The sequence below is a fragment of the Octopus bimaculoides genome, chromosome 12 (genome assembly GCF_001194135.2).
Source record: "Octopus bimaculoides isolate UCB-OBI-ISO-001 chromosome 12, ASM119413v2, whole genome shotgun sequence".
In the NCBI taxonomy this organism is placed as follows: Eukaryota; Metazoa; Mollusca; class Cephalopoda; order Octopoda; family Octopodidae; genus Octopus; species Octopus bimaculoides.
The window spans coordinates 66,501,924-66,524,170 of NC_068992.1; the positions used below are offsets into that span (position 1 = coordinate 66,501,924).

The 22,247-nt window shown below is 35.3% G+C and overlaps 1 protein-coding gene across 7 annotated transcripts in view; it reads left to right on the plus strand.

Annotated features, from left to right (window-relative positions):
* The window catches only part of LOC106884484 (activated Cdc42 kinase-like), a 244,007-nt gene that overhangs the window by 143,019 nt on the left and 78,741 nt on the right, over positions 1–22,247 (plus strand). For 6 of the 7 annotated variants that reach the window (XM_052972235.1, XM_052972233.1, XM_052972239.1 and 3 more), the window contains one exon: positions 16,997–17,029. The exons of the other annotated variant lie outside the window; for it this stretch is intronic. In XM_052972235.1, the coding sequence (XP_052828195.1) occupies positions 16,997–17,029 (33 nt within the window). The remainder of the gene's footprint in view (positions 1–16,996; positions 17,030–22,247) is intronic. 7 annotated transcript variants of the gene reach the window in all.

Below are 22,247 nucleotides of genomic sequence, written 5' to 3' on the forward strand. Positions count from 1 at the left end.
AGAGTTAATCAAAAGGTTTATCCAAAATTATGTTGGAATTTTTGCCTGTTGACATCAGCTTAATTTGGGTAGATTTTAGGTAATTTTGAAACTTAGAATCAGGGCTGAAAGTGAAAGAGTTAAGTTATTCTCATAAAAACCAAAGTTTATAAAAATGGAATTGCTTCATTCTCATATTTTTTATCCTAAACAGTATGTTCTTCACTTTTGGTGTTGACACTGGCAAAATTGTAGCAAGTCCTTAGTTAATTAAAATCTTTACTCTTATGGTTAAATCATTATCTAAATTACTAAATCTGGTCTAAATGTGGCAGGGGACTCAGCCTTGGAAGTTAATTAATTAATTAAATATGGAAAACTGTGGGACCTAATTCTGTACTTTACACTATATTTCAATCAGTCCACTCTTTGTCCATTTGATGGTTTATTTCTACACACGCACGCATGCGCGTGTCTTCCCCCCCCCCCCCCAATACTCATGCATATACAGCTCCACAAACGTACATGCACATTTCCTTCTTAACCCTTTTGATACCAACCTGCCTGAGACTGTACCTGGTTCTATGACATACAGTCCATGTTTCAAGTGATCGAAATTAAAACATTTCATAAAAATTTCATGTTAATTTGTGCTCCAGACATCAGCTTAATAATGATGAATCTATTTTATTAAGTTCTTCTTCATTTTCAAAATTGAGTGAAACAAAAGCAATGTATTCCAACAAAAATATAGTAACCAAAGGGTTAAAATTTGTTTCTTGAATATGATTAGAAAAATCTTCCAATAGAAACAAAAAGATGTTTCTAATGGTTTTGGAGTTAGGTCAGTTTCAGTTATTTTAAAATAAATACCACTGATATTGAAACATGAAGGAAATTCTTTGTCTGGGTAATGAAAAAAAGTAGTTGTTTTTATTGAATTTTGTTTGAGGTTTAATGAAAGGAAAGTATAAGTTTAATGATGTGACTGGTTTATTGTAAATGTGGACTGACTGGTTGAGAAACGCTACCCTGGGAACATATACAAATTTATACACCTGTTCAGGCACACGCACAGACAACACTCTTCTCTCAAGTTGTGTGTCTAAAGAGAAAGGAACAGGTCAAAAGCTTTCATTATCTTAGGTGACTTTCATTATCTTAAGTTTAAGTAATGGAGATGTTGTATTACTCAAATATGAAAGACCTTCCTCTCACAATATAGAAACAATTTTCATGGCACTAGCAGACAAAATGGAAGAGGCATTGCTCCAGATGATAGCAAGGGAAGTGTGCTGGAGTAGCCACTCTGACTTGTGGGGCTCACACTTGCAGACAGCAATTTCTGCCCCTGTTAGTGGTGAACAGGGAAATGGCCCACGGACCAAGAATGCTGGAGGTCTCAACTGCCACAGGCTCAACCATAAACCTGTCAGAGAGCGACCAATGCATTGACTGTTTTTTTTCTTTTTCTCACTCAAATTAGGACTTTGGTTTTAGCTAGGCTAACTCTAAGGCCTTTTTGATTCTAATCCTTGCTTCCACACCTGAAACTTCTCCTCTAGTTCTGATAGTGACTCAGCAATTAGAGCAAGGTCATCAGCATAGAAGAGCTCCCAGGGGCATCCTGCCTTGAATTCCTCTGTTATTCCCTGGAGGACTATGACACACACACACACACACACATATATATATATATAAGTCAGTAAATAGTGGGGTTGTGTTAACCGCACGTGGAGAAATAATAGGAAAATGAAAAATAGACTCTTGCGCCAGAAACAAAAACCCTAAATTCCTTATATTTCCTTTCTATCAGTGTAAAGACAGAATCTCGACACAAGATAGAATCAACAAGGAGAATGTTTTCATAGAGAAATTCCAACCATTTCTTAACACACATACCCCTCAGTGACCTTATTTCTCTAGGAACAGACATAAACTTCCTGTTGAAAAAGAGTTCAAAACTCCAACTAAAAAGATTTGTCTCCCCTTACACACACTTCCTATTTTGACACCACACTTCCTGCTTAACACAAACTTTTAACCCTTTTTTTAAACCTAACACAACTCTCAATTCTTATGCATCCTTATTTTTCCAACCATTATATACATGAATTACCATTGAACTTCAAAAGCTCAAAGACAATATAATGTATTGGTATAGTTATTTTTTTATATATTATTTTCTTCATTTTGTACTTCTTTGTAAAAAAACATTTTCATTCTCCTTCTTCTTGAAAATTTGCTTCACAATGAAAGCCAGTTAGAAATCTTTATTAAAATATGCTTCCAGTTTAGCATTCTGCCTTATTTTTCATTTTCCTATATATATACATACACATTCCATGAAAAACCAAGTCTGATAGTTTCCCTAAATTTATAAATTTGCATGCTGTTGAACCAATTAGTTTTAAAGCTGAGTATCTCTAATAGTGGTAATCTATTTTAGCGTGAAGTTGAAGGGGAGACAATAATGTGCCACAGTTTGCTGTCATATCTTTGAAGAATCACAAAGATAATGATGGAACATTTACATTGGTTTGGTCAAGAGGAAGGAGCTGTGACTACTGAAGGGAATTTTAAAAGAGTGTTGGTCTGAGAAGGAAGGATTGGCTGTAGTGGACAATTACTTTACATGCTAGAAATCACAGCTAAATCTCTCTATCAACCTCTACCGTCTTAAAAAGAAAGAAAGGAAAGAGATTGGAAATAATGTAGTCCTTTGTGTGTTTGTAAGAAGAGAAGGCAGCAATGTCTTGTCTATTTAGTCTGGGCTGATGTGGAACTACATGGCATCATCATCATCATGTAGTGGTTATCCAAGAGAGATACATACTGAGTATGAAGAGTATTTGTGTTTAACAATACATTCTAAGAAAATTGCTGGTAAAATAAATTACAGAACTATAAACTTCCCATGGTAGATCATTATAGCTCTGTGCAGTGAGCCATTCATACTTAGTGTGTTTACCAGAGACAGGGCACAGCATGAATTGAAGGGGAAAATAAATTATCAAAGTATATTGACACTAGCTGGGAATCATTATCTGCTTATAACATGCACCATATTTGTCAAGTTTCAGATTAGTACCTTATCATATTTCAGGAACATGGCAAAGTTTGTGAGGTAACTCTGTCTCCAATATTTCAGTACCAATGCCAATCTGAAATCTCTCAGAGCCAACCATTTTAGTAGGTTACTGTCTGAAATTGTTAAGTCACTGCAAGGTTTACTTTATGCCCCGTCTTAAATATCCTGCATAAACAGAACTGGTTTACAGTTTGAAATTAAAATTGTGTGGTGGGTTCAGGCATCCTGGTAAGTTTCGAAAAACTGCCCCAGCACCACAACACCATATATTCAACAACATTACTTACTGAAGCATTTAAATATCGTTTTTACAAATTTAAAAAAAAAAATCTAGTTTCTAATTCTAGAATGAAATTGTTAATCTGAGAGATTCTCAAATTTGATAACAAATACTTTTATTAATCTTTTTACCTTCGTTTATTAATCTGTTTAGTCGAATTGTAATTAGTTGTTTTTACAGCAAAAACATTTGGTTGATATGGTTCCTACTTTTCCTTATATATCAGTTCATTTCTAGTTTTATGCCGTTACAAATGGATCAATGGTCATCTTCTGCCTTCTTATTTCTGACTCCATTATTAATCTATTTAATATTTTTCTTTGTTTTCTTCTTCTATATTATTTAATACTTTTCTGACTCTATTTCTGCAGTTCCCATTCATTTCCTAATCTGAATCACAGCTTTCACAAGTCAGCTGAGCTTGTATTTTGTGAACAGTTTCTCCAACAAGTGAACCCTTATTCTTTGCTATATCACAACATGGCCCTCATCCACCTAGAGCAGTCTTTGTTGACAGCAGAATAAGTTTTGGTTTTGATTTAATGGTAGACGGTTTAATTTTTTTATTGTCTTTTCTTTTATCTTATAAATGTGAATTGTTACCACAATTGGTGAGTCACAAGTTCACAACCTGGCTGCTGCTGCTTGTTATTATTTACCTCTGGACTTAACAGGTTTACATGTGTGTAACTGGCTGTGTTTGCTGTTGTTGTCATCGTCATTACACTCTCCTCTCTCTCTCTCTCCCCCTCCCCTCCTCTCCTCTCCCCACCCCAATACTGCTTAAGCGTTTAAACTACATTCAAGCCTCTCTCTTTTTCTTTTTATGACCAAAGTACTTTAAAAGGTTCACTTAGTTCACCTTTCTCTATTTGTTTTTACCTTCACTTGGCAGACCTTTCTCCACACTCTGCTTTGTTGCCAGTTTATTTTCATAAATAGATGTTGCTACTATTGATGTGATGATCAAACTACGTCCTTCACTCTGCAGTCAGGCAGGTGGCTTGCATGGGTAATCTGCATCTAATAATAATTAGTCTTTTTTTCTCTCTTTACTTATCAAGCTTTTTGACCTCACTTTTGTCTCTTTCTAGTTGTCTTTTTCTTTCTTTCTTTCTTTCCCACCAAGTAATCTTATTTTCAATCTGACAAAGACAGCCAGGCTCTATTAATAACCGATCCTAATTTAAATGCATCCAACCAGTCTCAATACAAATGTCTATTACTATACTTCAACCTCCCTATCAGACATATAACTCATCAACTCCTATATTTATTTACTATTATGTAAAAATTAATTTTCTCTCTCCTCTTTGCTGAAGGAAGTAGCCAGTTGAGATATTTGCTTAATTAGCAATCTGCAGGCTAATCACTCTTACAACACTTTCATCATCTATGCCATCTTGTCCCTTCTCTGTACTCGCTGTCCTCCTCACTTCATCGACATCACTCTACTTAATTATGTTTTATTTACTGCAGGCCTCTAATTATTTTGCCATGTCTTATAATATATTTTTCTTCTAGTCTCTACAGGTATCAATTAGTGCCCCTACCCCACTGTCTTTAATATAATATTGTCCACTGTTTTTATTATACTTGGTTTTGGACATGCAATAATCTCAGTCACTCTTAAAACTACATGGGCCTCAGTTGATTTCAGGCGATAACTAGTTTTCAGTTACTATTAATAACCATTTTTTATTTGGTCTGTCTGTCTGTCAAGATAGATAGATAGTTATATACACAAATACAGGTATATCAAATACCATACAACATAAATTCTTGATTTATTGAAATTATTTTTGTCTCAGAGGATGTTCCTTAATTAGCAGATAGCAGTTAAGACCAGTTCCACTTGATAAGAGAAGGCAATCTCAAGAATCAAGAATTCTCTCATATTGACATACTGTTAAGGAAGAGGACAGGTTTATTGACTGGAGATTAGGGGACAGTCTGGGACAGGTGTTTCTGGCTCAGTAGCTTTTGGCAACCCAGCAATCATTCCATTTTATCGCCAGTAGCCAAAGGACTTAGTTTTACAAATAAAAAACAAACAAACAAACAAACAAAACACATCTATGGCTCTAAGTAATTAGCATTATATATATATAGGTAGAGGCATGGCTGTGTGCTTAAGAAGCTTGTTTTTCAATCCTATGGTTATGAGTTCAGTGCCATTGTGTGGCATCTTCAGCAAGTGTCTTCTGCTATAGCCTTGGGCTGACCAAAGCCTTATGATTGAATTTGGTTGGCGGAAGTTCCTGTCTTGTGTATACATGTGTGCATGTGTGTGAAAGTGCTTGTGCTTCTTATAACAGTCAAGAGGGATATATATATATATATATATATATATATATATATAATACATTTCTAAATCTCCCAGAGAGGTTTATGCAGTTGTGATGTGATAAAGTAGTTGTATGCTGTCAACTTAATGTGACAGTCCCATGAAGGGAATAATACTACTGTTATTTAGCCCTAGGAAGCAGCACCGCTTCCTGTTGGCCTTGACATATTTCCTGTGCCCTTATGTTTACAAGGGGGAGACAAGCACCGCCACCCAGCTCAGCCTGCATCCAGAGACATGTTTCTGAGTCTTTGCTCGTCATCAGTCTGGAGTAGCAATGACCTGCTAGTTGGAGATGCCTATCAAGCTCTCATAAACATATAATAATTCTAGTGAAACACATTCGCTGATTTCAAAATGTGTGTGTGTGTGTGTGTGTGTAATACAAAATCAAACCTGCAAAAACTTCCAAACATTTGAGATATAAAAAAACAAGGGGCTAGAATAAAAAAAAAAAAGTCCAGACAATTAGGATGAGATAATAGCGTACATTTATTGTTCACCGTGTCATATATCAGTACTTACATGGTGAACCTGTACATGGCCAACCTGTTCTGAGCCCTTATCATCTGTTTGTCAATTTCATACTTTCTGAGGTCCAAGGCCAGTAATTTTGAAGGAGGGAAGGTTAGCCAATACTATTAACCTCAGGCCCCAGAGTGATGAAAAGAAAAGATGACCTTGGTGAAATTTGAACTCAGAACAGAAAGAGCCGGAACTAATATGCAAAACATTTTGTGTTTCTCTCGGCTCTGAGCAAAGAAGTTCTCTTTGCTGTCTTTTGTGTCTGTTTTGAAATTTGTACCAAAATGTAGGTTAAACATGTAAATAGTTATCGGATCCCTTTTGGTGGCACTTTTGGTGGCACTTAGGGCTGTTTCTAATATTGCATCAATATTTAAGACTACATTATATTTATTATTATACATTATATTCATAAAGGTGGTGTAAAGTGGTGATCTGGCAGAAACATTAGCATGGAGGACAAAATGTTTAGTGGTATTCCATCAGTCTTTACAGTCTGGGTTCAAATTTTGTCAAGGTCAACTTTACCTTTCATTCTCTCAGGGTCAATAAATTAAGTTGTGCACTGGGTTGATGTATTCGACTTGACCCATGTCCAAAATGTCTGGCCTTGTGCCAAAATTTGAAACCATTATACAAGTGCTAAGTTGGTGGAATCATGGTAGAACGTAATGAGCTGGAAAAAAATACTGCTATGTATTTCCTCTGAGTTCAAATTTTACCAAGGTTGGCTTTACTTTTCATCCTTTCAGGGTCAGTATAATAAGTAGCAGTCAAACACTGGAGTTGATCTAATCGACTTGCCCCTCTCCTCAAAATTGCTGGCCTTGTAACAAAATTTGAAGCAATTGCTATTATTAAATCCATTTCCATGCGAGTCTCTTGTTTTCTTCAGTCTAGATAAAACAAGGTGGAGTTGTGTTGGCTTCAAATTGCAGTTCAGACCACAATCCATTCATAGATTTTGGCACACAGTATCATAGAATGATGTTTGTCAGTGCTAAAAATAAGATTTAATTTACTTATTTTTGTATTGCTGGTTTTGAAATTTTATGACCTTCCATTTGATACTGGCATCGGTCAGAGACTTTTATAAAATTAGACATTTATGGGGTATTTCTTTTAAACCCCGGAACTGGTGCTAAAGTGGTCTTGAGTATCACACTATTAGTTTTATAGAAGCTATTTCCCGTCTGCTCACTTGACTGCATGGTTCAATAAGTGTTTATGTGATTTTATCTCAACAATTCAACCATTCAGTCACTGTGTGAAGGTTTGATGTTACTTATCCATATTTCTTTAATGATTTTGTCTTGAGGAAGAAATATCATAACTTTCACAGCCTGGTGATGTTGATGTAGTGGAGGTTTAGTTTGAATGTCTCTTAGTCAACATCTGTTGGGAAAATATTGGTTTCAGATTTGACGCAAGACTAGCAATTTTTGTGGGGCTGGGGGAGAAAATTGATTACATTAATCTCAATGCTCAAGTAGTACTTGTTTTATTGAACCTGAAAGGGGTCAAAAGGCAAATTTTAACACCCAAGGGCACAAAAACAAGGGGAAACCATTCAGTGGCTGTCACAGCTGCCCCAACGATAACTGACTGGATTTTGATATTGATTTACAAGTCTACCCACAATGGAGCCAGGTACACTACAAATTCAGTCATTCTGGTGGTTTACTGTCTGTCTGTTGTCAAATTTCTTTTCATCAGTGAACACCAGGTTGGGCAGCATACCTTCAGCAATCTGACGCAGAATAAGCCGACTTCTCTCCATAAATCTCTCTGAGAGATTTAGAAATGTATTATTTCTAAATTTGAAATCAGTGAATGTATTTCACTAGAATTATTATATGTTTACAAGAGCTTGATAGGCATCTTCGACTAGCAGGTCATGCTACTCCAGACTGATGACGACGAGCAAAGACTCAGAAACATGTCTCTGGATGCAGGCTTAGCTGGGTGGAGGTGCTTGTCTCCCCCTTATAAACATAAGGACACAGGAAATGTGTCAAGGCTGACAGGAAGCGGTGCAGCTTCCTAGGTCTAAACAACAGTAGTATTATTCCCTTCATGAGACTGTCACATTAAGTTGACAGCATACAACTACTACATTCAAGTATTATCTGATTAAATGTTATTGGAAACTGATTATTGAATATTTATTTTATTGTTGTGGAATAAATAAATCAAAAGTGAGGCAACATAAACCAAAAACAAAATGAATGAAAACATTAAACTGAAGAAACGAAACAATTCCAGATTTGACTAATACAATCAATTGAATGGAACCTTTTATCACCATTTTCCTCTGTTTTTCTGTAATGACACAATGTTAGGATATAATGGACAAAGTTAACAGGGAATTGAGTTGGATGGCTGTTTTTATTTCATTATAGTTGCTAACCTCTTTATTCTTTTTTTTTGTTGTATAAAATTAAAAGAACTTGTTCTTTTATGATTATATTGTTGTCAGGTCATGTTATGGTCTTTTTTTCTCAATTGTAGTAGACTTTGTTGCTGGTGTTTAATGACATTTCTGTGTAGTATTTAATATAAAAGCCTTTCTTGATATTTTTGTGTAATGTTTGTGTTTGTGCCAGTCATCTTCATCCCCCTCCTCATCATCATTTAACATCTGTTTTCCATGCAGGCAAGGGTTGGACTAATGGCATGAGTGCCTCTGTGTGTGTGTATTGATAGTTGCCCATTCATTTAGACTTTCTAATCACTAATTAGAACCAAAGGAACAGCAATAATCCAACCCCTATTGTTTGTTATTTAATGTTATTATATAACAAGTGGTATAAAGTCAGGGTTTATATCTAATTAGAGAATCTGTCATAGTTTTCTCTACCAAAATTACTGTTTAGACTATTTATTATCATTTAGTTAGAAATTTATCCAGAGTCTTATCGCACGGAAGGAAATTTCATATTTCAAATGATGAAATGGATTGGATCAATCTCAAATCTGTTTTCTTAAACATTCCTTGTATGTTCATAAAATATTCTGTTTTGTTAGTCTGCACATGCTTTATTACTACTTCGTTGTCTAGTAATTGTTGAGAGGTTATAAAATGCCATTCTGTATATGAAGGATAGTGATGGTGCCTGACTTAGTGGTTAGGGTATTCTGCTCACCATTGTAAGGCCAAAAGTTTGATTCCTGCTGGTGCAAGATACTTTATCTCAGGTTGTCCCAGTCCACTTGGCTAACAAAAATGAGCTGTACCAGTAACGCAAATGGCCAGCCTTGTCACTACTTTGAGGGTATGCGTGTCTGGGAAGTGCTCAGTCACTTAAATGTTAATTTCACACGGAGGTTGTTCCACTGATCGGATCAACTGGAACATTTTTCGTAGCTGATGGAGTGCTAGTGAGTTATATGAAGGAGAAACGTAGCTAATTTTTACCATCAGATACAGTTGAACTGTCATGTTTAGAACAAAAAAACAACAATTGTGATAATCTTTTCTCTGTTCTAGTTCCCTAATAATAATATCTATTTAGCTGTGTTGTGGCCTTGAGTCATTGACCCCTATTTTCTTTGGTGTTTCCCTCTTTCATTATTGTGTTGACATCTAATCTACTCCCTACTCAATGTAACTAATCACTTGTTTATTTTCTTTGCAGTTCATTTCTGGGGTAACTACAACAGTTTTATATTATTGTTTAAATGTTTTCTTTGTGTTTAACCCATAAACTTACTAATTTTAGTTTTGTGACTAATATTTAAAAAAAAAAAAAAAATTATTCAACACTGCTGTCAGAAAGTTAACAAAGCAAAAATGAATAATTTTTGTAAAAACTCAAGTTTATTGTCTTTTTTTTTTAATCTTTGATAAAATATTACGTATTTATTTTTTTCAGCTTGGTTGGTTTGATCTAATTCCTCCAAATGTTGGCTAATATAAACTGGTCTAACTTAAATCTTGGCTTAATGTAAACTGAAGAAATCTTTAGGAATAATATAATAATGGTTCAAAAGTAGTTTGGAAAAGGCAACCCCCCACCCCAAAAAACCTTAAAAGGAAATGTAACACACACACAGCATTGTCATCACCATTTACCTTTCACTTCCCCATATTTGCATGAGGCAGATAGAATTTGTTGAGGCATGTTTTTTTTACGGCTGGATACCTTTCCTGTCTCCAATCCTCATGTAGTTCCAAACAAGGTAACCCTTCCTTTTGGCTCGTCATGTTTTTCATAGAAGACTGGAAATGAATGGCATCACTTGTAGGGTTGTGCTTCTTATTTGCAATCATCTCATGATATCAAGACAAAGGTACACACATATATATGGGAGGGGTTTCGTTCAGTTTCTGCCTGCTAGATTTAATCAGAAGGGTTTGGTCAACCTGGGGTTATAGAAGACATTTGCCCAAGATGTACAGTGGGACTGAACCTGAGACCACGTGTTTGAGAAACAAGCTTCCTGACCACACACACACACACACACACATCTATATCATATGTACACACACACACTTTATGGGGTATTTAATTTCTAATTAATTGAAATGGTAGCAATAACTGATCATATTAAAAGTTTTTAGTTGCAAAGTTACATAATTTCAATTGTCTTCATGAAAAGATTTCTTGAGTCTGGAATATATTTTTTATTTATCTGTTTATTTACTATCATATGATATTCTTCCTGTCTGGAATTCTGAGACTAAAATTGTATTGATTGAAAAAAATTCAATTAATCAATTAATTGACCACTTTTTCAGATTTTTACATGTTTATAAGCTGTTTAGTTCTATTATTTTTTTTCGCAACATCATATATTTAATATTTTTGTTTGCTTAGTTAACTTTTCATAAATATGACAGTTTTTTTTTCAGTGTTTAAAACAATGTTTATTTTTTAAAATTAAATTTATGCATGAATGTTTTAAATTGTGATGTAATTTTTCTCACTGGAAATTCAATGAAATTTGTGGATTTTGTATTCGTATGCTTTTGATGGAAGTGCATTGTCTGTGTGGTCCAAAGAATTATGTCCCTGTCCCCCTTCCATAAGTCAAATTTGTCAATAAGCATTTTAATTATACGTCTAAATAAATCTGGCCTAAATTAATTTTAGAATTGTTTGAATTATGAACTAATCTAGTTTATTTGATCAAAAATATTTACTTTGTTTCTAAACAGCCAACCTGTTCTTGTATGATTGACTAGATATGAAGGTATGGTTGATATGTGAATGGGAGGGAGGGGACCTCAGAAATACTGAGTAATAATTGGTTGTACTGGATAACACTCAACACTTTTAGTAAATATTTTCATGGATTTACTTTTGATAAAAATGAAGAGATTTAATCGTTTTAAAAACTTCACTGCTAACCTAAGCCAGACATAGTTATTTCATATCTTTGTGTTACAGAATATAAGCATTGCTTCAAGATAGCATTAATGTGGAAAATTGTTGGTGACAGTTTTGGTATTTTGGTGGAAGTTGCTTTTAAAAATAATGAATTTTTTTTGTTCCACTTCAATAAGAGTTTACTGGTTAAACTAAATTATTACTGTTATTATTTCACTGGGTTCTTTCAAGCAAATCTTAGTCTTGTTAATTAACCAATCTTCAAGTTCAGCTTGTCTAACCCTGACATTATGTTGTCCAAATTCTTTAGTTCTGTTCTCATCAAATCTGTATGTTGTACTGACTGCTCTGCAATACATTCCTAGACCCTACAAACTGGAGTAGTTAAGCTGGATGTATATGTATGAGTTTCTTTGTGTTTAAGGAAGGTCTGATGGATATAGTTTTCACTGTTGAACAGAAAGTAAATCCAGGGTATCTCCTGAATGTTTATAACTTAGCTGTGATTATAATGATCAATTGATTCTTTCTTTAAAACCGTTAATCTGGTTTAATCTACTTAAGATTTCACATTACTAAATATTACCATCACATTATCTACCTTTATGTATTTGCATTATATTTCAGTCATTATAATGTTGACTTACTTTAATTTTAAATTTAAGGAGGAACAAGAGTGTCTTGTAACCTATTTTTAGTGTCCCTGTGATTGGTGGGAAGACGGGAGAAAATTAGCCTCAGACTGGAGGCCTGGTCCCTAAAATTTGCAATGGAGTGGACTCTGTTTAAACTATCCAAGGGCCTGTTGGCTGTTAGACCATATCATGGATTAAGCATGTCCTTCCCAAAACAAGAATGACTTCTCCAGTAGGCTCTTACATTGTGTGTCGACCAAATTTCATTCATTGGGCTGTGGTAGAAGACATTTGCACAAGATGCTGCAGAGTGGAATTGTACCCGAAGCCACATTGTTGGGAAGTAAACTTCTTAAACACAGTCATGCATGCATCCACTTCACAAGACACACACTCTCTCTCTCTCTCTCACCCCTTCTCTTTCATTCTTTGTTTTTGGCTGGTTTTCAGCTGAGAATGTCTTGAATGTGATTACTAAGTGCCATAGACATGAATCATTGTAAAGAATATATTCTGAAGGACAACACTGAATAATAAGAGAGCGCAAGACAAAAGCTGACAGCGAAGGAATCTTAGAATATGTTTTATTGTTAATTCTATCAGGTAAACAAATACCTGCATGTAAGTCTTATGGTTGAGGGTCAACTTAGATTTATTGACATTTGGTAAAATAAAGAGTTCAGTCATTCTAAACAAATGTGCATTACTGACCTATATTTGGAAATGGCAAATACAGTTTCCTTTTTGAGACGAAATTAAAGAAGTAAAAAGGTACCTTTGTGACATCTGATGTTTTAATATTAAATTGAAGTCCAAAAGGTGAGCTGCCAGGTAAGGTATTTTGCAGCATTTAGTCCGTCTTTATATTTCTGAGTTTAAATTTCACCAACGTTGACTTTGTATTCCATCCTTCCAGGAGTGACAGAAAATAAGTACAAGTTGAGTGCTGGGGATGATGGAATTAGCTTACTCCTCCCCTGAAATTGCTGGCTTTGTGCCAAAATTTAAAACCAAAATTTAATTCAAAGTCCTAACTTAAATTTTAAATTTAACTACTCTCTAATAAGATGATGCAATTTCAGTGTCGTCATACTGTTTAGATAATGCCACTTTGTCTCTCTTTGATGAACCTCTATATGATTGTTTGACCTGTTAGAATTACCAGTCAAAAACCCTTTAATGCATTCGAGAAAACTGTCCAAGCTAGTGATGGGTGGATTGTCTTTGATAAAAGAAATCTGCACATTGAGGCTATTCCAGGCACTAAAGCACAACATTCTTTAATTTGATACAACAGTCTTTTATGAATTCAATGAACCTTTCTATACAATATATATATATATATACAGTACTGACTGTATTCATCATTGTCACCTTATGTCTGTTTACCTATGCTGGCATGAGTCGGGCAAGTCTCAACTGTGTCTCTTACCACTTGTGACTATCTTTTGTCACCTGATACAGCAACAACAAAGAAAACAGCAACAGGATACTCTCTTCCTGTGTATGTTCTGATATCTTTGGTGTAGTTTTTTACAGCTAGATGTCCTTCCTACCACCAAACCTGTATAGCATGATCTGCAGACATTTTTTTCATGTTACCAGCACTTGAGAGGCTGCCCTTAATGAGACAACCCCCCCCCCCACTCTCTGCTGCATGTTTTCAACAAATGTTTGTCTTGGGAATTGACACCTTTACAGTTGTGTCTGCTGCCTTTGGTATTAACCAGTGTTGTAAGCATGGAATGATTAAAATCTTATAATTTTGTCAGCTAAGATAAGCTATTGCTTTTCTCTTGTTTTTATTGAAACTCTACAAAGAACTTCCACCTTTAACCACTCAGCTCCTTCAATGTCAGAACAATTAAACTAAATGTCAATATTGTTTGTGATAACCAAGTTTTGCTTTTATTTCTGTTGGCACAGAACTTGAGCTTCTAGCAAACTTTTCGAAAGTGTACAGCCAATGTTTACCCACTGTTTTCTACTGAACTCATCAAATTCCTAATGTAAATAAAAATTTGGGGATCTAGATAGATATCTCTGTAAGGGTGGACAGTCTTGCAATGCAGTGTCTTTCAATTCTTTCATAGCAGGAAGTTTCAGTGCTTTGCCCATCACAACTTTTCATTGCTCTACCTCTTCTGTTGTTGTCAATCCATGAAACATTTTTCAATCACACCCACCCGCACATGCATCTCACTTACCTCCTTTTCTAGCCCTCATCTTTCGCCTGTAAAACACCATTCCACACACCTCCACTTTATTCATTTCCATTTTAATTCACCATGTTGCTTTTGCTGTAAAACCCATCGCTTTTCATGTAACCTTTTGTTTTTCTTCTTCAACGTTGCCAATGAAGGACCACCACCACCACCATCCAAAACATAAAATTCTCTTCTGTCACATTCTCAAATTATATATTGTGTACTTTCGTACACTTTGTTTTTTTTGTTTTTTTCAATCTTTTTTTTTTTTTAAATTTAATATTGACATAGGTTACAATATCATGTGTAATGGACTGCTCAAATTAATGTAGTAAAACTCTTAAAGTCTTTATAATAATAATAATAATAATAATAATAAGTGGTCACTACAATAACTTCCTGGCCAAAGCTATTCCAACCACAACCATCTTGTCTTAAATTTTTGCAGGCTTTGTGTATTTTGGACTACACTATTCAGTGTATTCTTTTTTGTAAAGAAGATAGGGTGTGATTTGAAGGACATTCGACTGCTATGTCTTGTAGACTGAGTGACCATATAGAGATTCTTTACAGGTATTGGTTGGTTGGTTGGCCAAAGCACCATAATTTCTCTTGTGCTGTTTTTATCTGTCATCCTTAGATACAAGTGGCTTCAAAATTTTATGATTGCATTGTCAATGGAAGTATGAGGGGTGGTGTTGGAAAGGAGAAACCTTAGGAATGGTATCATTTCGTCTAATTCTGGAACATTGAAATAAATAGAATGAAGCAGATTTTTTTTTTCTTTTGGTTGAAATCAATGGATTGCAGGAGAGATTCTTTCCAATGAATCTGAAGATAATTTGTGATTTAATCTACTTTTTGGGTAGATTTTATAGTAGGAATATGTTGGATTAGATTTAGGAATAGATCAAACCATGGTCTTGAAAAGGTAAGGTGGTGGTGGGGGTAACAAAAACAAAGGAAAATAACCCCTAAACAAACCCCAAAAAGCAAATGCCTACCTTTTCATTCCTCTTGTATGAGAGTGTCAAATTTGGTGACAGTATAAAATATGATGAGGTATTTCTGCTGAGTTGTTTAAATAAATAATTAACAGATCTACTAGTAGCTTCTAGATCATGCCATTTATTATTCCAGTGTCATATTAGTTGACTCAAGTCCTTTTAATATGCCATTTCCTACTTTACTCCATCATCTCCACCCCTCTTTCATTTGCCATTGTTTCATTTGAAGATCATTTAGTTAAAGCCAATAGACTCTTGATTGTACTCAGGCTTCTCGTTTTCTCTTAATGTTTATTTAATAGTTTAGAAAATCCTGTTTTAAGCTGTTGGTTAATTTTAGAAGTTATTTAAACCTACCTCTTGTACAGATTAGCATTTTAATTGTGTTAAGATGACCCATCATGCTTAAATATCATGCCAAAACTTTAAAATGCCACACACAGAACTGCACAGACAGATATGTTTATGGCTGCTTCTAGTTTTCCATTAACTTCTCAATTAAAAACATATGTTGAATGTTTAGTTCATAACAGTGACTGTTGTAGTCAATATAGCAAATAGTTTATTCTTTTAAGTCTAACCACACACATCTACAAATGGTTAAAGTAGACAGTGTTCACACACACAATAACTGTCTCTGAATAGATACAGCATGTTTTATTTGAATCGAGTTGAACTGGAGTTTAAGGAAGACTCTAACCTAGAATCTGTAATTCAGATCTTTAGTCATTTAATTAATCAAAACTTAATTTTAAAAATTTTTTGTTACAATATTTCTGTTGAGGTACACTGCTTTTGTTTTAATTAATTTTGAAAATAATGAAGAATTTAGTAAAATAACTTTGTTATTATCAAGCTGGTATTTGGAACATGAAATTTTGATGGAAGGTTTTAATTCAGATTGCATTAAACATTGTATATCACAGAACCAGAGTAGACTGTTGTGTTGACGGTCTTTGTGAATGTAAATAATTGTAGAATATATGGCTGTCCCTCTGTTAAGAAAGCTCAATTGATGTGTTGCAAGAGAATGTTGTGCAGGTTCCAAATTGCAGATAATCATTGGCAGCAATGGCAGCAATAAGAATTTCTATATCATTTGTTTTTAAGATTAAAGATAAATACAGGGAGGGAGAAGGAACGTTCCCTTTTGGACTATTCAGATAGCTTGTCACTTGCCCCACCTACACAAGTGGAAATACACCTAACTTTACCCATCTCCATAGACGAGTAACATATAGTTTCTCTTTCTCTCTCTCCCACCTCTCTCCCCTTCTCACACACACTGTTATATGATGTGATATAAATAAATAAAGGCAAGGTATTGGATGACTTGAAAAGACTATTTACATTCAGATCCTGGTGTTGATAACAATAAGTATGATTTTGATCACCAGGATAATTTTATTATGATTTGCCTTTCAGCTGTACATGTGCCATATTTTTTCACTGTTGGTGTGTGTGTGTGTGTGTGTGTCGTCTGTCTCTTGGTTGGGCCTGTTGTATGTGTGTATGTGTGTACATGTGTATGTACACATGTATATGAATAGTAGTGTAAGAAGATAAAAACTTTAATCTGATTTCTTTTTCAGAACTTGAGCTCTGGAATATCCAATACCATGACGGTAGATTTCTTCAATTTGTTTTGTTCTTTTAGCATTTTGTAGATTAGTTTTTCTTCTTTTTCTTCATAGTTGTTGTACCATTGTTGTTTTCTTCCTCCTCGTTCTCTTCCCTTTTTCTATGCTCATTTTCTTCTCTCTGTTCTCTTCTCTTTCATCCATGCAGCATGTTCTTTCATGCATGACTATTAGTTCAGCTTGTAACCTATAATCTATTACTAATGCTAACATCCTTTCTGAGAGACATCAATTTGCTCTTGTTTTACACGAATGCTGAAATTGGTTCTCTCTCTCTCTCTCACACACACACTGTATTTTTCGCTTGGTCTGAGTGCTGGGGCTGTGTACTTTGAGCTCCAACACAGCTCTTGTTTCTCCTTAACCTTTCTTTCAGATGATTTCCGCTGCCAGTTCCGAGTGCCTCCTCCTCTTACCTTTTTCCCACTGGAAAGCTGCACAGATAACCAAACAACTAACACTAGAGTTGTTTCCCCTGCTTCCATGTTCTTGTCTCTCACCCACACGTAAACAATTTACTGAATGAAAGCATCAACAACGAGAGTGGTGATGATTGGAAGAACTAATAGATTCTCAGCTAAAATACTTCCTCATTCAAATCCTGTCCAGGTGGATTTTGCTATCATTCTGATATCAGTTAACTATTTTGGGTGATGGTGGTGGATTATCTCTACCTGTGGAGATGGAGCTCCAGTATGATCGATGTCTATTTGAAACTATGTTCTTGCTTTCTACATCTTGCTATAACATACTTCATCACAAGCCAATAAACAAGCCTCTTTGTGCTCACCTCTCTTGCTAGACATAGCAGACAAATCTGCCTGCCTGCCTGCTTGCTTGCCTTTCTGTCTGTGTGTCACTCACTAATTTTAAAACGTCTTCTTCATCCTCTCCATTAATTTGGATGGGGACAGTTTTCTTGTCTGTCTGATTCAATTTACTCTCACCTTTTTTCTCCCTTACTCTCTCTCTCTCTCTCTCTTTGTCCTCTCTCTTTCCTTCTCTCTCATATTCTAACTCACACTTCACTCTAAGGCATTCTCCTTTCATATTTGTTGAGTGTTGACAAAAGCCTCTCTCAATAATAAATCTCCCAGTTGTAGTGTAATGTTAAATGTCTTATGTAGCAAGAATGTACATCATTAATCTTTCCAAATCCTCTCTGAATACTGACCAAATCCTCCTGTTTAACAAGTTATAATTAATTTTTTCTCTCAAAAAAAAAACTTTCTTCCATTTCCCTCACGTGGAACAAGTGACTCATTTTTTAATATCTTCATCTTGTTGTTCTTGACAGATAAACCATTGACTAACAAACATTACATGTCTCTTCAGTTCTCCACATTTGATTGCCTTCTGACATTCCTCTTGACATGCCATGAAATTCGATAATTCTTCAATGTTTTGTAGCCACAGTTTGCAACCATTTTAGCTACAATTGTGAAAGCAATGCTAATTTTTCATTTTCTTTTCCATCATGCCTCAGTCATGTTGGCATGTTATATTACCACTACAACCACAAATGCATTTGTTATTGCTACTGTTGTTGTTGTTGTTTTTATCTCTACCTTCTCTTCTTTTTAGACAATAACCTGATTAATTGCCTGCATTTTTTTTTTTATTTATTTCTAGTTGCAGTTGCTTTTGATTTTCTTTTTAAACAAAAAACATTTATGTCTGTCCTTGTGACTGGTGAAACCCGAACTACAGTAACCCCGCTCTCTCTCTCTCTCTCCAATGGATAATTTTTTTATTTTTGTATAAAAAAAATCTGCATTTTTATATTTTAAATTTCTTTCTTATGCCGGTTTCTTTGTTTTGTTTGTATAATTAAGAGGAAATTAAAACAATACACAAGTATATTGAGAAGAAAATAACAAGTGAGTATTTTCTGTTTCACTTGCTGGATCTGTCAGAAGGGGCAGTACCTCTGACTTTTGTAGGGCCTCCAAGATTAGCATGCTATTATTGTTCCACTTAAACTGTTGTAAATCAACCCCTGATGGAAAGATATGGACAGGGGGTTCCACAGGGGTCAGGGCTTTGGAATGAACTGGAATGAATCTTGACATTAACAGTATAGTGTTCAGTAAACATTTCCCCCGATGTATTCTTCACTCCTTTTTCTGTGCAGTAAGAACTTGGATCAAGTCTTCATAAAAGAAGGTAGACTAGACAGTAATTAATAATTTAATTACAATGATAACAAATAGAAGATACTTTTTATAATATTATTGTTTGTTTTTGTTGTTGTTGTAACCATTTCCCCTTTTTATATTGAAGAGAATTTTAGTTTAACATTTTTGGGCTGATTCCTCTGTGTGTCACTTGCTGCTGTTAGTACTGAACTGTATGTTCCCATGGGACTAAGATTACACTTAGAGAAGGAAATGAGAAAGGAACACGGTTTTCTAATACTTTGAAACACTTTGTGGGGTTTTGTTTTGTTCACCAGATTTAATTGTTATGGTTTGAAATGTAAACTATTTTGGGCCAATATTGGAATCACAAGTCTGGTTCTTGGTCAGATACTCAACAGCTTCACTTTCCTGAAAGAAAATATCTTTTGATTGGGATTTGTTGTGAGAATTTGAGAAAGTTGTGAAACCTTAGAGGACACAAATTAATCAATGATGTAGAGAGTGGATTTTTTTTTTTTCAGCAGACCTAACGGACACACACACACACAAAACTAAATAGGATTGAAGAACAATGTAATAATGTTTATATTGGTTGTTGTTGTGGTTGTGGTGGTGTTGGTGGTTTGTGATATTTAGATCATTCCAGTCTTTGTTATTCTGAATCCATTCTACTAATATTGTTTATAGAATATTGATTTCTTTGGATAAACTTGAAAGCCAATTCTTGTAGGTTGGTGGTGCAAGTCTACAGTTGACTGGTCCAGTATCAGTATATTACTGATAATTATTTTGTATTGACCTCAGAGAGACGGCAATGTTTGTGGTTATAATAGCAGCAGCAGCAGTGACAATAGTAGTAGTAGTAGTAAGATTACACACAGTGAAACTCTGCTAATTCAGACCATCTGCCACCAGTCTCAGGATATTGCTTATGCGGTTGATTAGGGACATATTTTGTAGGAGGTGGGTTAATTGATTAAACTGACCAATTAGTGATGTTTATGTTGGATGAAAGGTGGGCAAGCGAACATGGAATTTGAACTTTGGAACGGTGAAGCAGTGAATGTAAAATGTCTGTTCTAGGTGGTTCTCAACCAGGGTCCATATGGCCCCTGTGGGTCTACATAAGATTTTATTAGGGAAATTAGGAGGCCAGAAATTGGGGCTGGTAAAAATCGTAGAAATTCTCCGGCCAACCACTCCTGACTCTTTCTGGAGGCATGACATACAGCTGAATCCCACTGCCACACATACGTCCTTCCAGCAGCAACCCTCTCTAGCCATGTATTGACCACAGTCCCCAGCAACTTCTCATAGCTCTCTGAACTGAGCTTAAGGCCCTGTTCGAAGATGTGGTATGAACTCCAGCATGCAAACGCAGTCTGAACACCTGCTGTGACCCTTCCTGTTGGTCACAGCTTCAAAGTCTCTGTTGCAGTTGTCAGTGTCCTGTCTTACAGTGTTCACAGAGCATTGAGCTGCAGTCATAATGTTGGCATTTTGATACCCAGTGGTGTCAATAAAGTAACAATGGAGGCTTCATAAGAGGCCACTGAGAAAGATAGATATATAGTGTTGCTATTTATTAAGATAAGTAAAGATGTGTTGTTTTATAGAGAAATAACCAGTCAAGCGATACATACCTGACACGGTTAAAGATTGTGATCAACAGTGAGGAATTATGAGATATTGAGAACGTGATGTATATTAGCTGAGGGGAAACAAGTTGTAGAGGGAATTGTGATATGTAATAACCCCAACTTGGGGGTGTTCAAAGATCAGCTTGCTTTTGTTGGTGTTTATGTATATTAGAATAGTTTTGTTTGGCTGTGAAAGGCAGGGATGAGAGTTACTGATGTAAATTGAATGAAACAAGATAGGTGAAGGATATTCAATTGTTGTCTGAAATAAATTGATTTGTGTATCTGATGGCAAACAGACACCAGGACATTGATTATCATGATAATATAAACATTAGCCTAGAATACTGAGCACAAAAACAGGAGCAGGGGAGGGGGAGTGCCTTGGTTATGCTTTCATGAAAAGCTATATGTACTACATAAAAACTTTGCATAACATGAAAAAAATTAGTAATGGGAATTAGTGAATCATAATATTTTTAAGGACAATGTTAACGAAAATATCCAACAGGTGTTAAGTGTGTGTGCGTGTGCATGCATTGCAGGAGTGTTTGTGCATATAATAATTGGTGAATTGATCTCATCGTTTCAGTTTCTATCTGTAATTACTTTCCATGATTATTTTTCACCATTATATTCCTACAGATATAACATATCATTAGCTCTTATAGTACTACATATACGTCTTTAACCATTATATTACTACATATAATATATATATATATATATATATATATATATATATATATATATATACATAGCCATTATATTTCTAAATATATATCTTTAACCGTTACATTCTTGGAACTCACAAAATTTATTCATGTTAGGATTTCAATGCTTAATCATTTGGCCACAATTTACTTGACAATCTGAGTGCATACTGTCCCAAGATAGTCATAGTATTCAAAGCAATCAGAAGAGCTTTGTATCACTGACTCTGGACAATACTATCTCAGGAATAACACTCTATGGTATTAGCAGTGTGTAGTTACTGTCTCTCCAGTAACACTGTATGATGCCACATGGCACCATGTAGACAAAGCACCAGTGCTGATTTGACATAAAAATCATCCATGCTGGCACCACATAGAAGGCACCTTTGCTGGTGCCACTTAGAAAGCTTCCATGCTGGCAGCATGTAAAAAGCACCTGTACTGGTGCCATGTAAGAAGCACCTGTATTGGTACCACATAAAAGGTGCCCATGTTGGTAACATGTCAAAAGGACCCATGTTGGTGTCATGTAAAAAAAACACTTGTGCTGGCACCATGTAAAAAGTAGCCATACTGGTGCAATGTAAGAAAAGCTTCCATGCTATTACCATGTAAAAAGTACCCAGTACACTCTGTAAAGTGGTTGGCATTAGGAAGGGCATCCAGCTGTAGAAACCATGCCAAAACAGAAGGCTGGAGCCTGGTG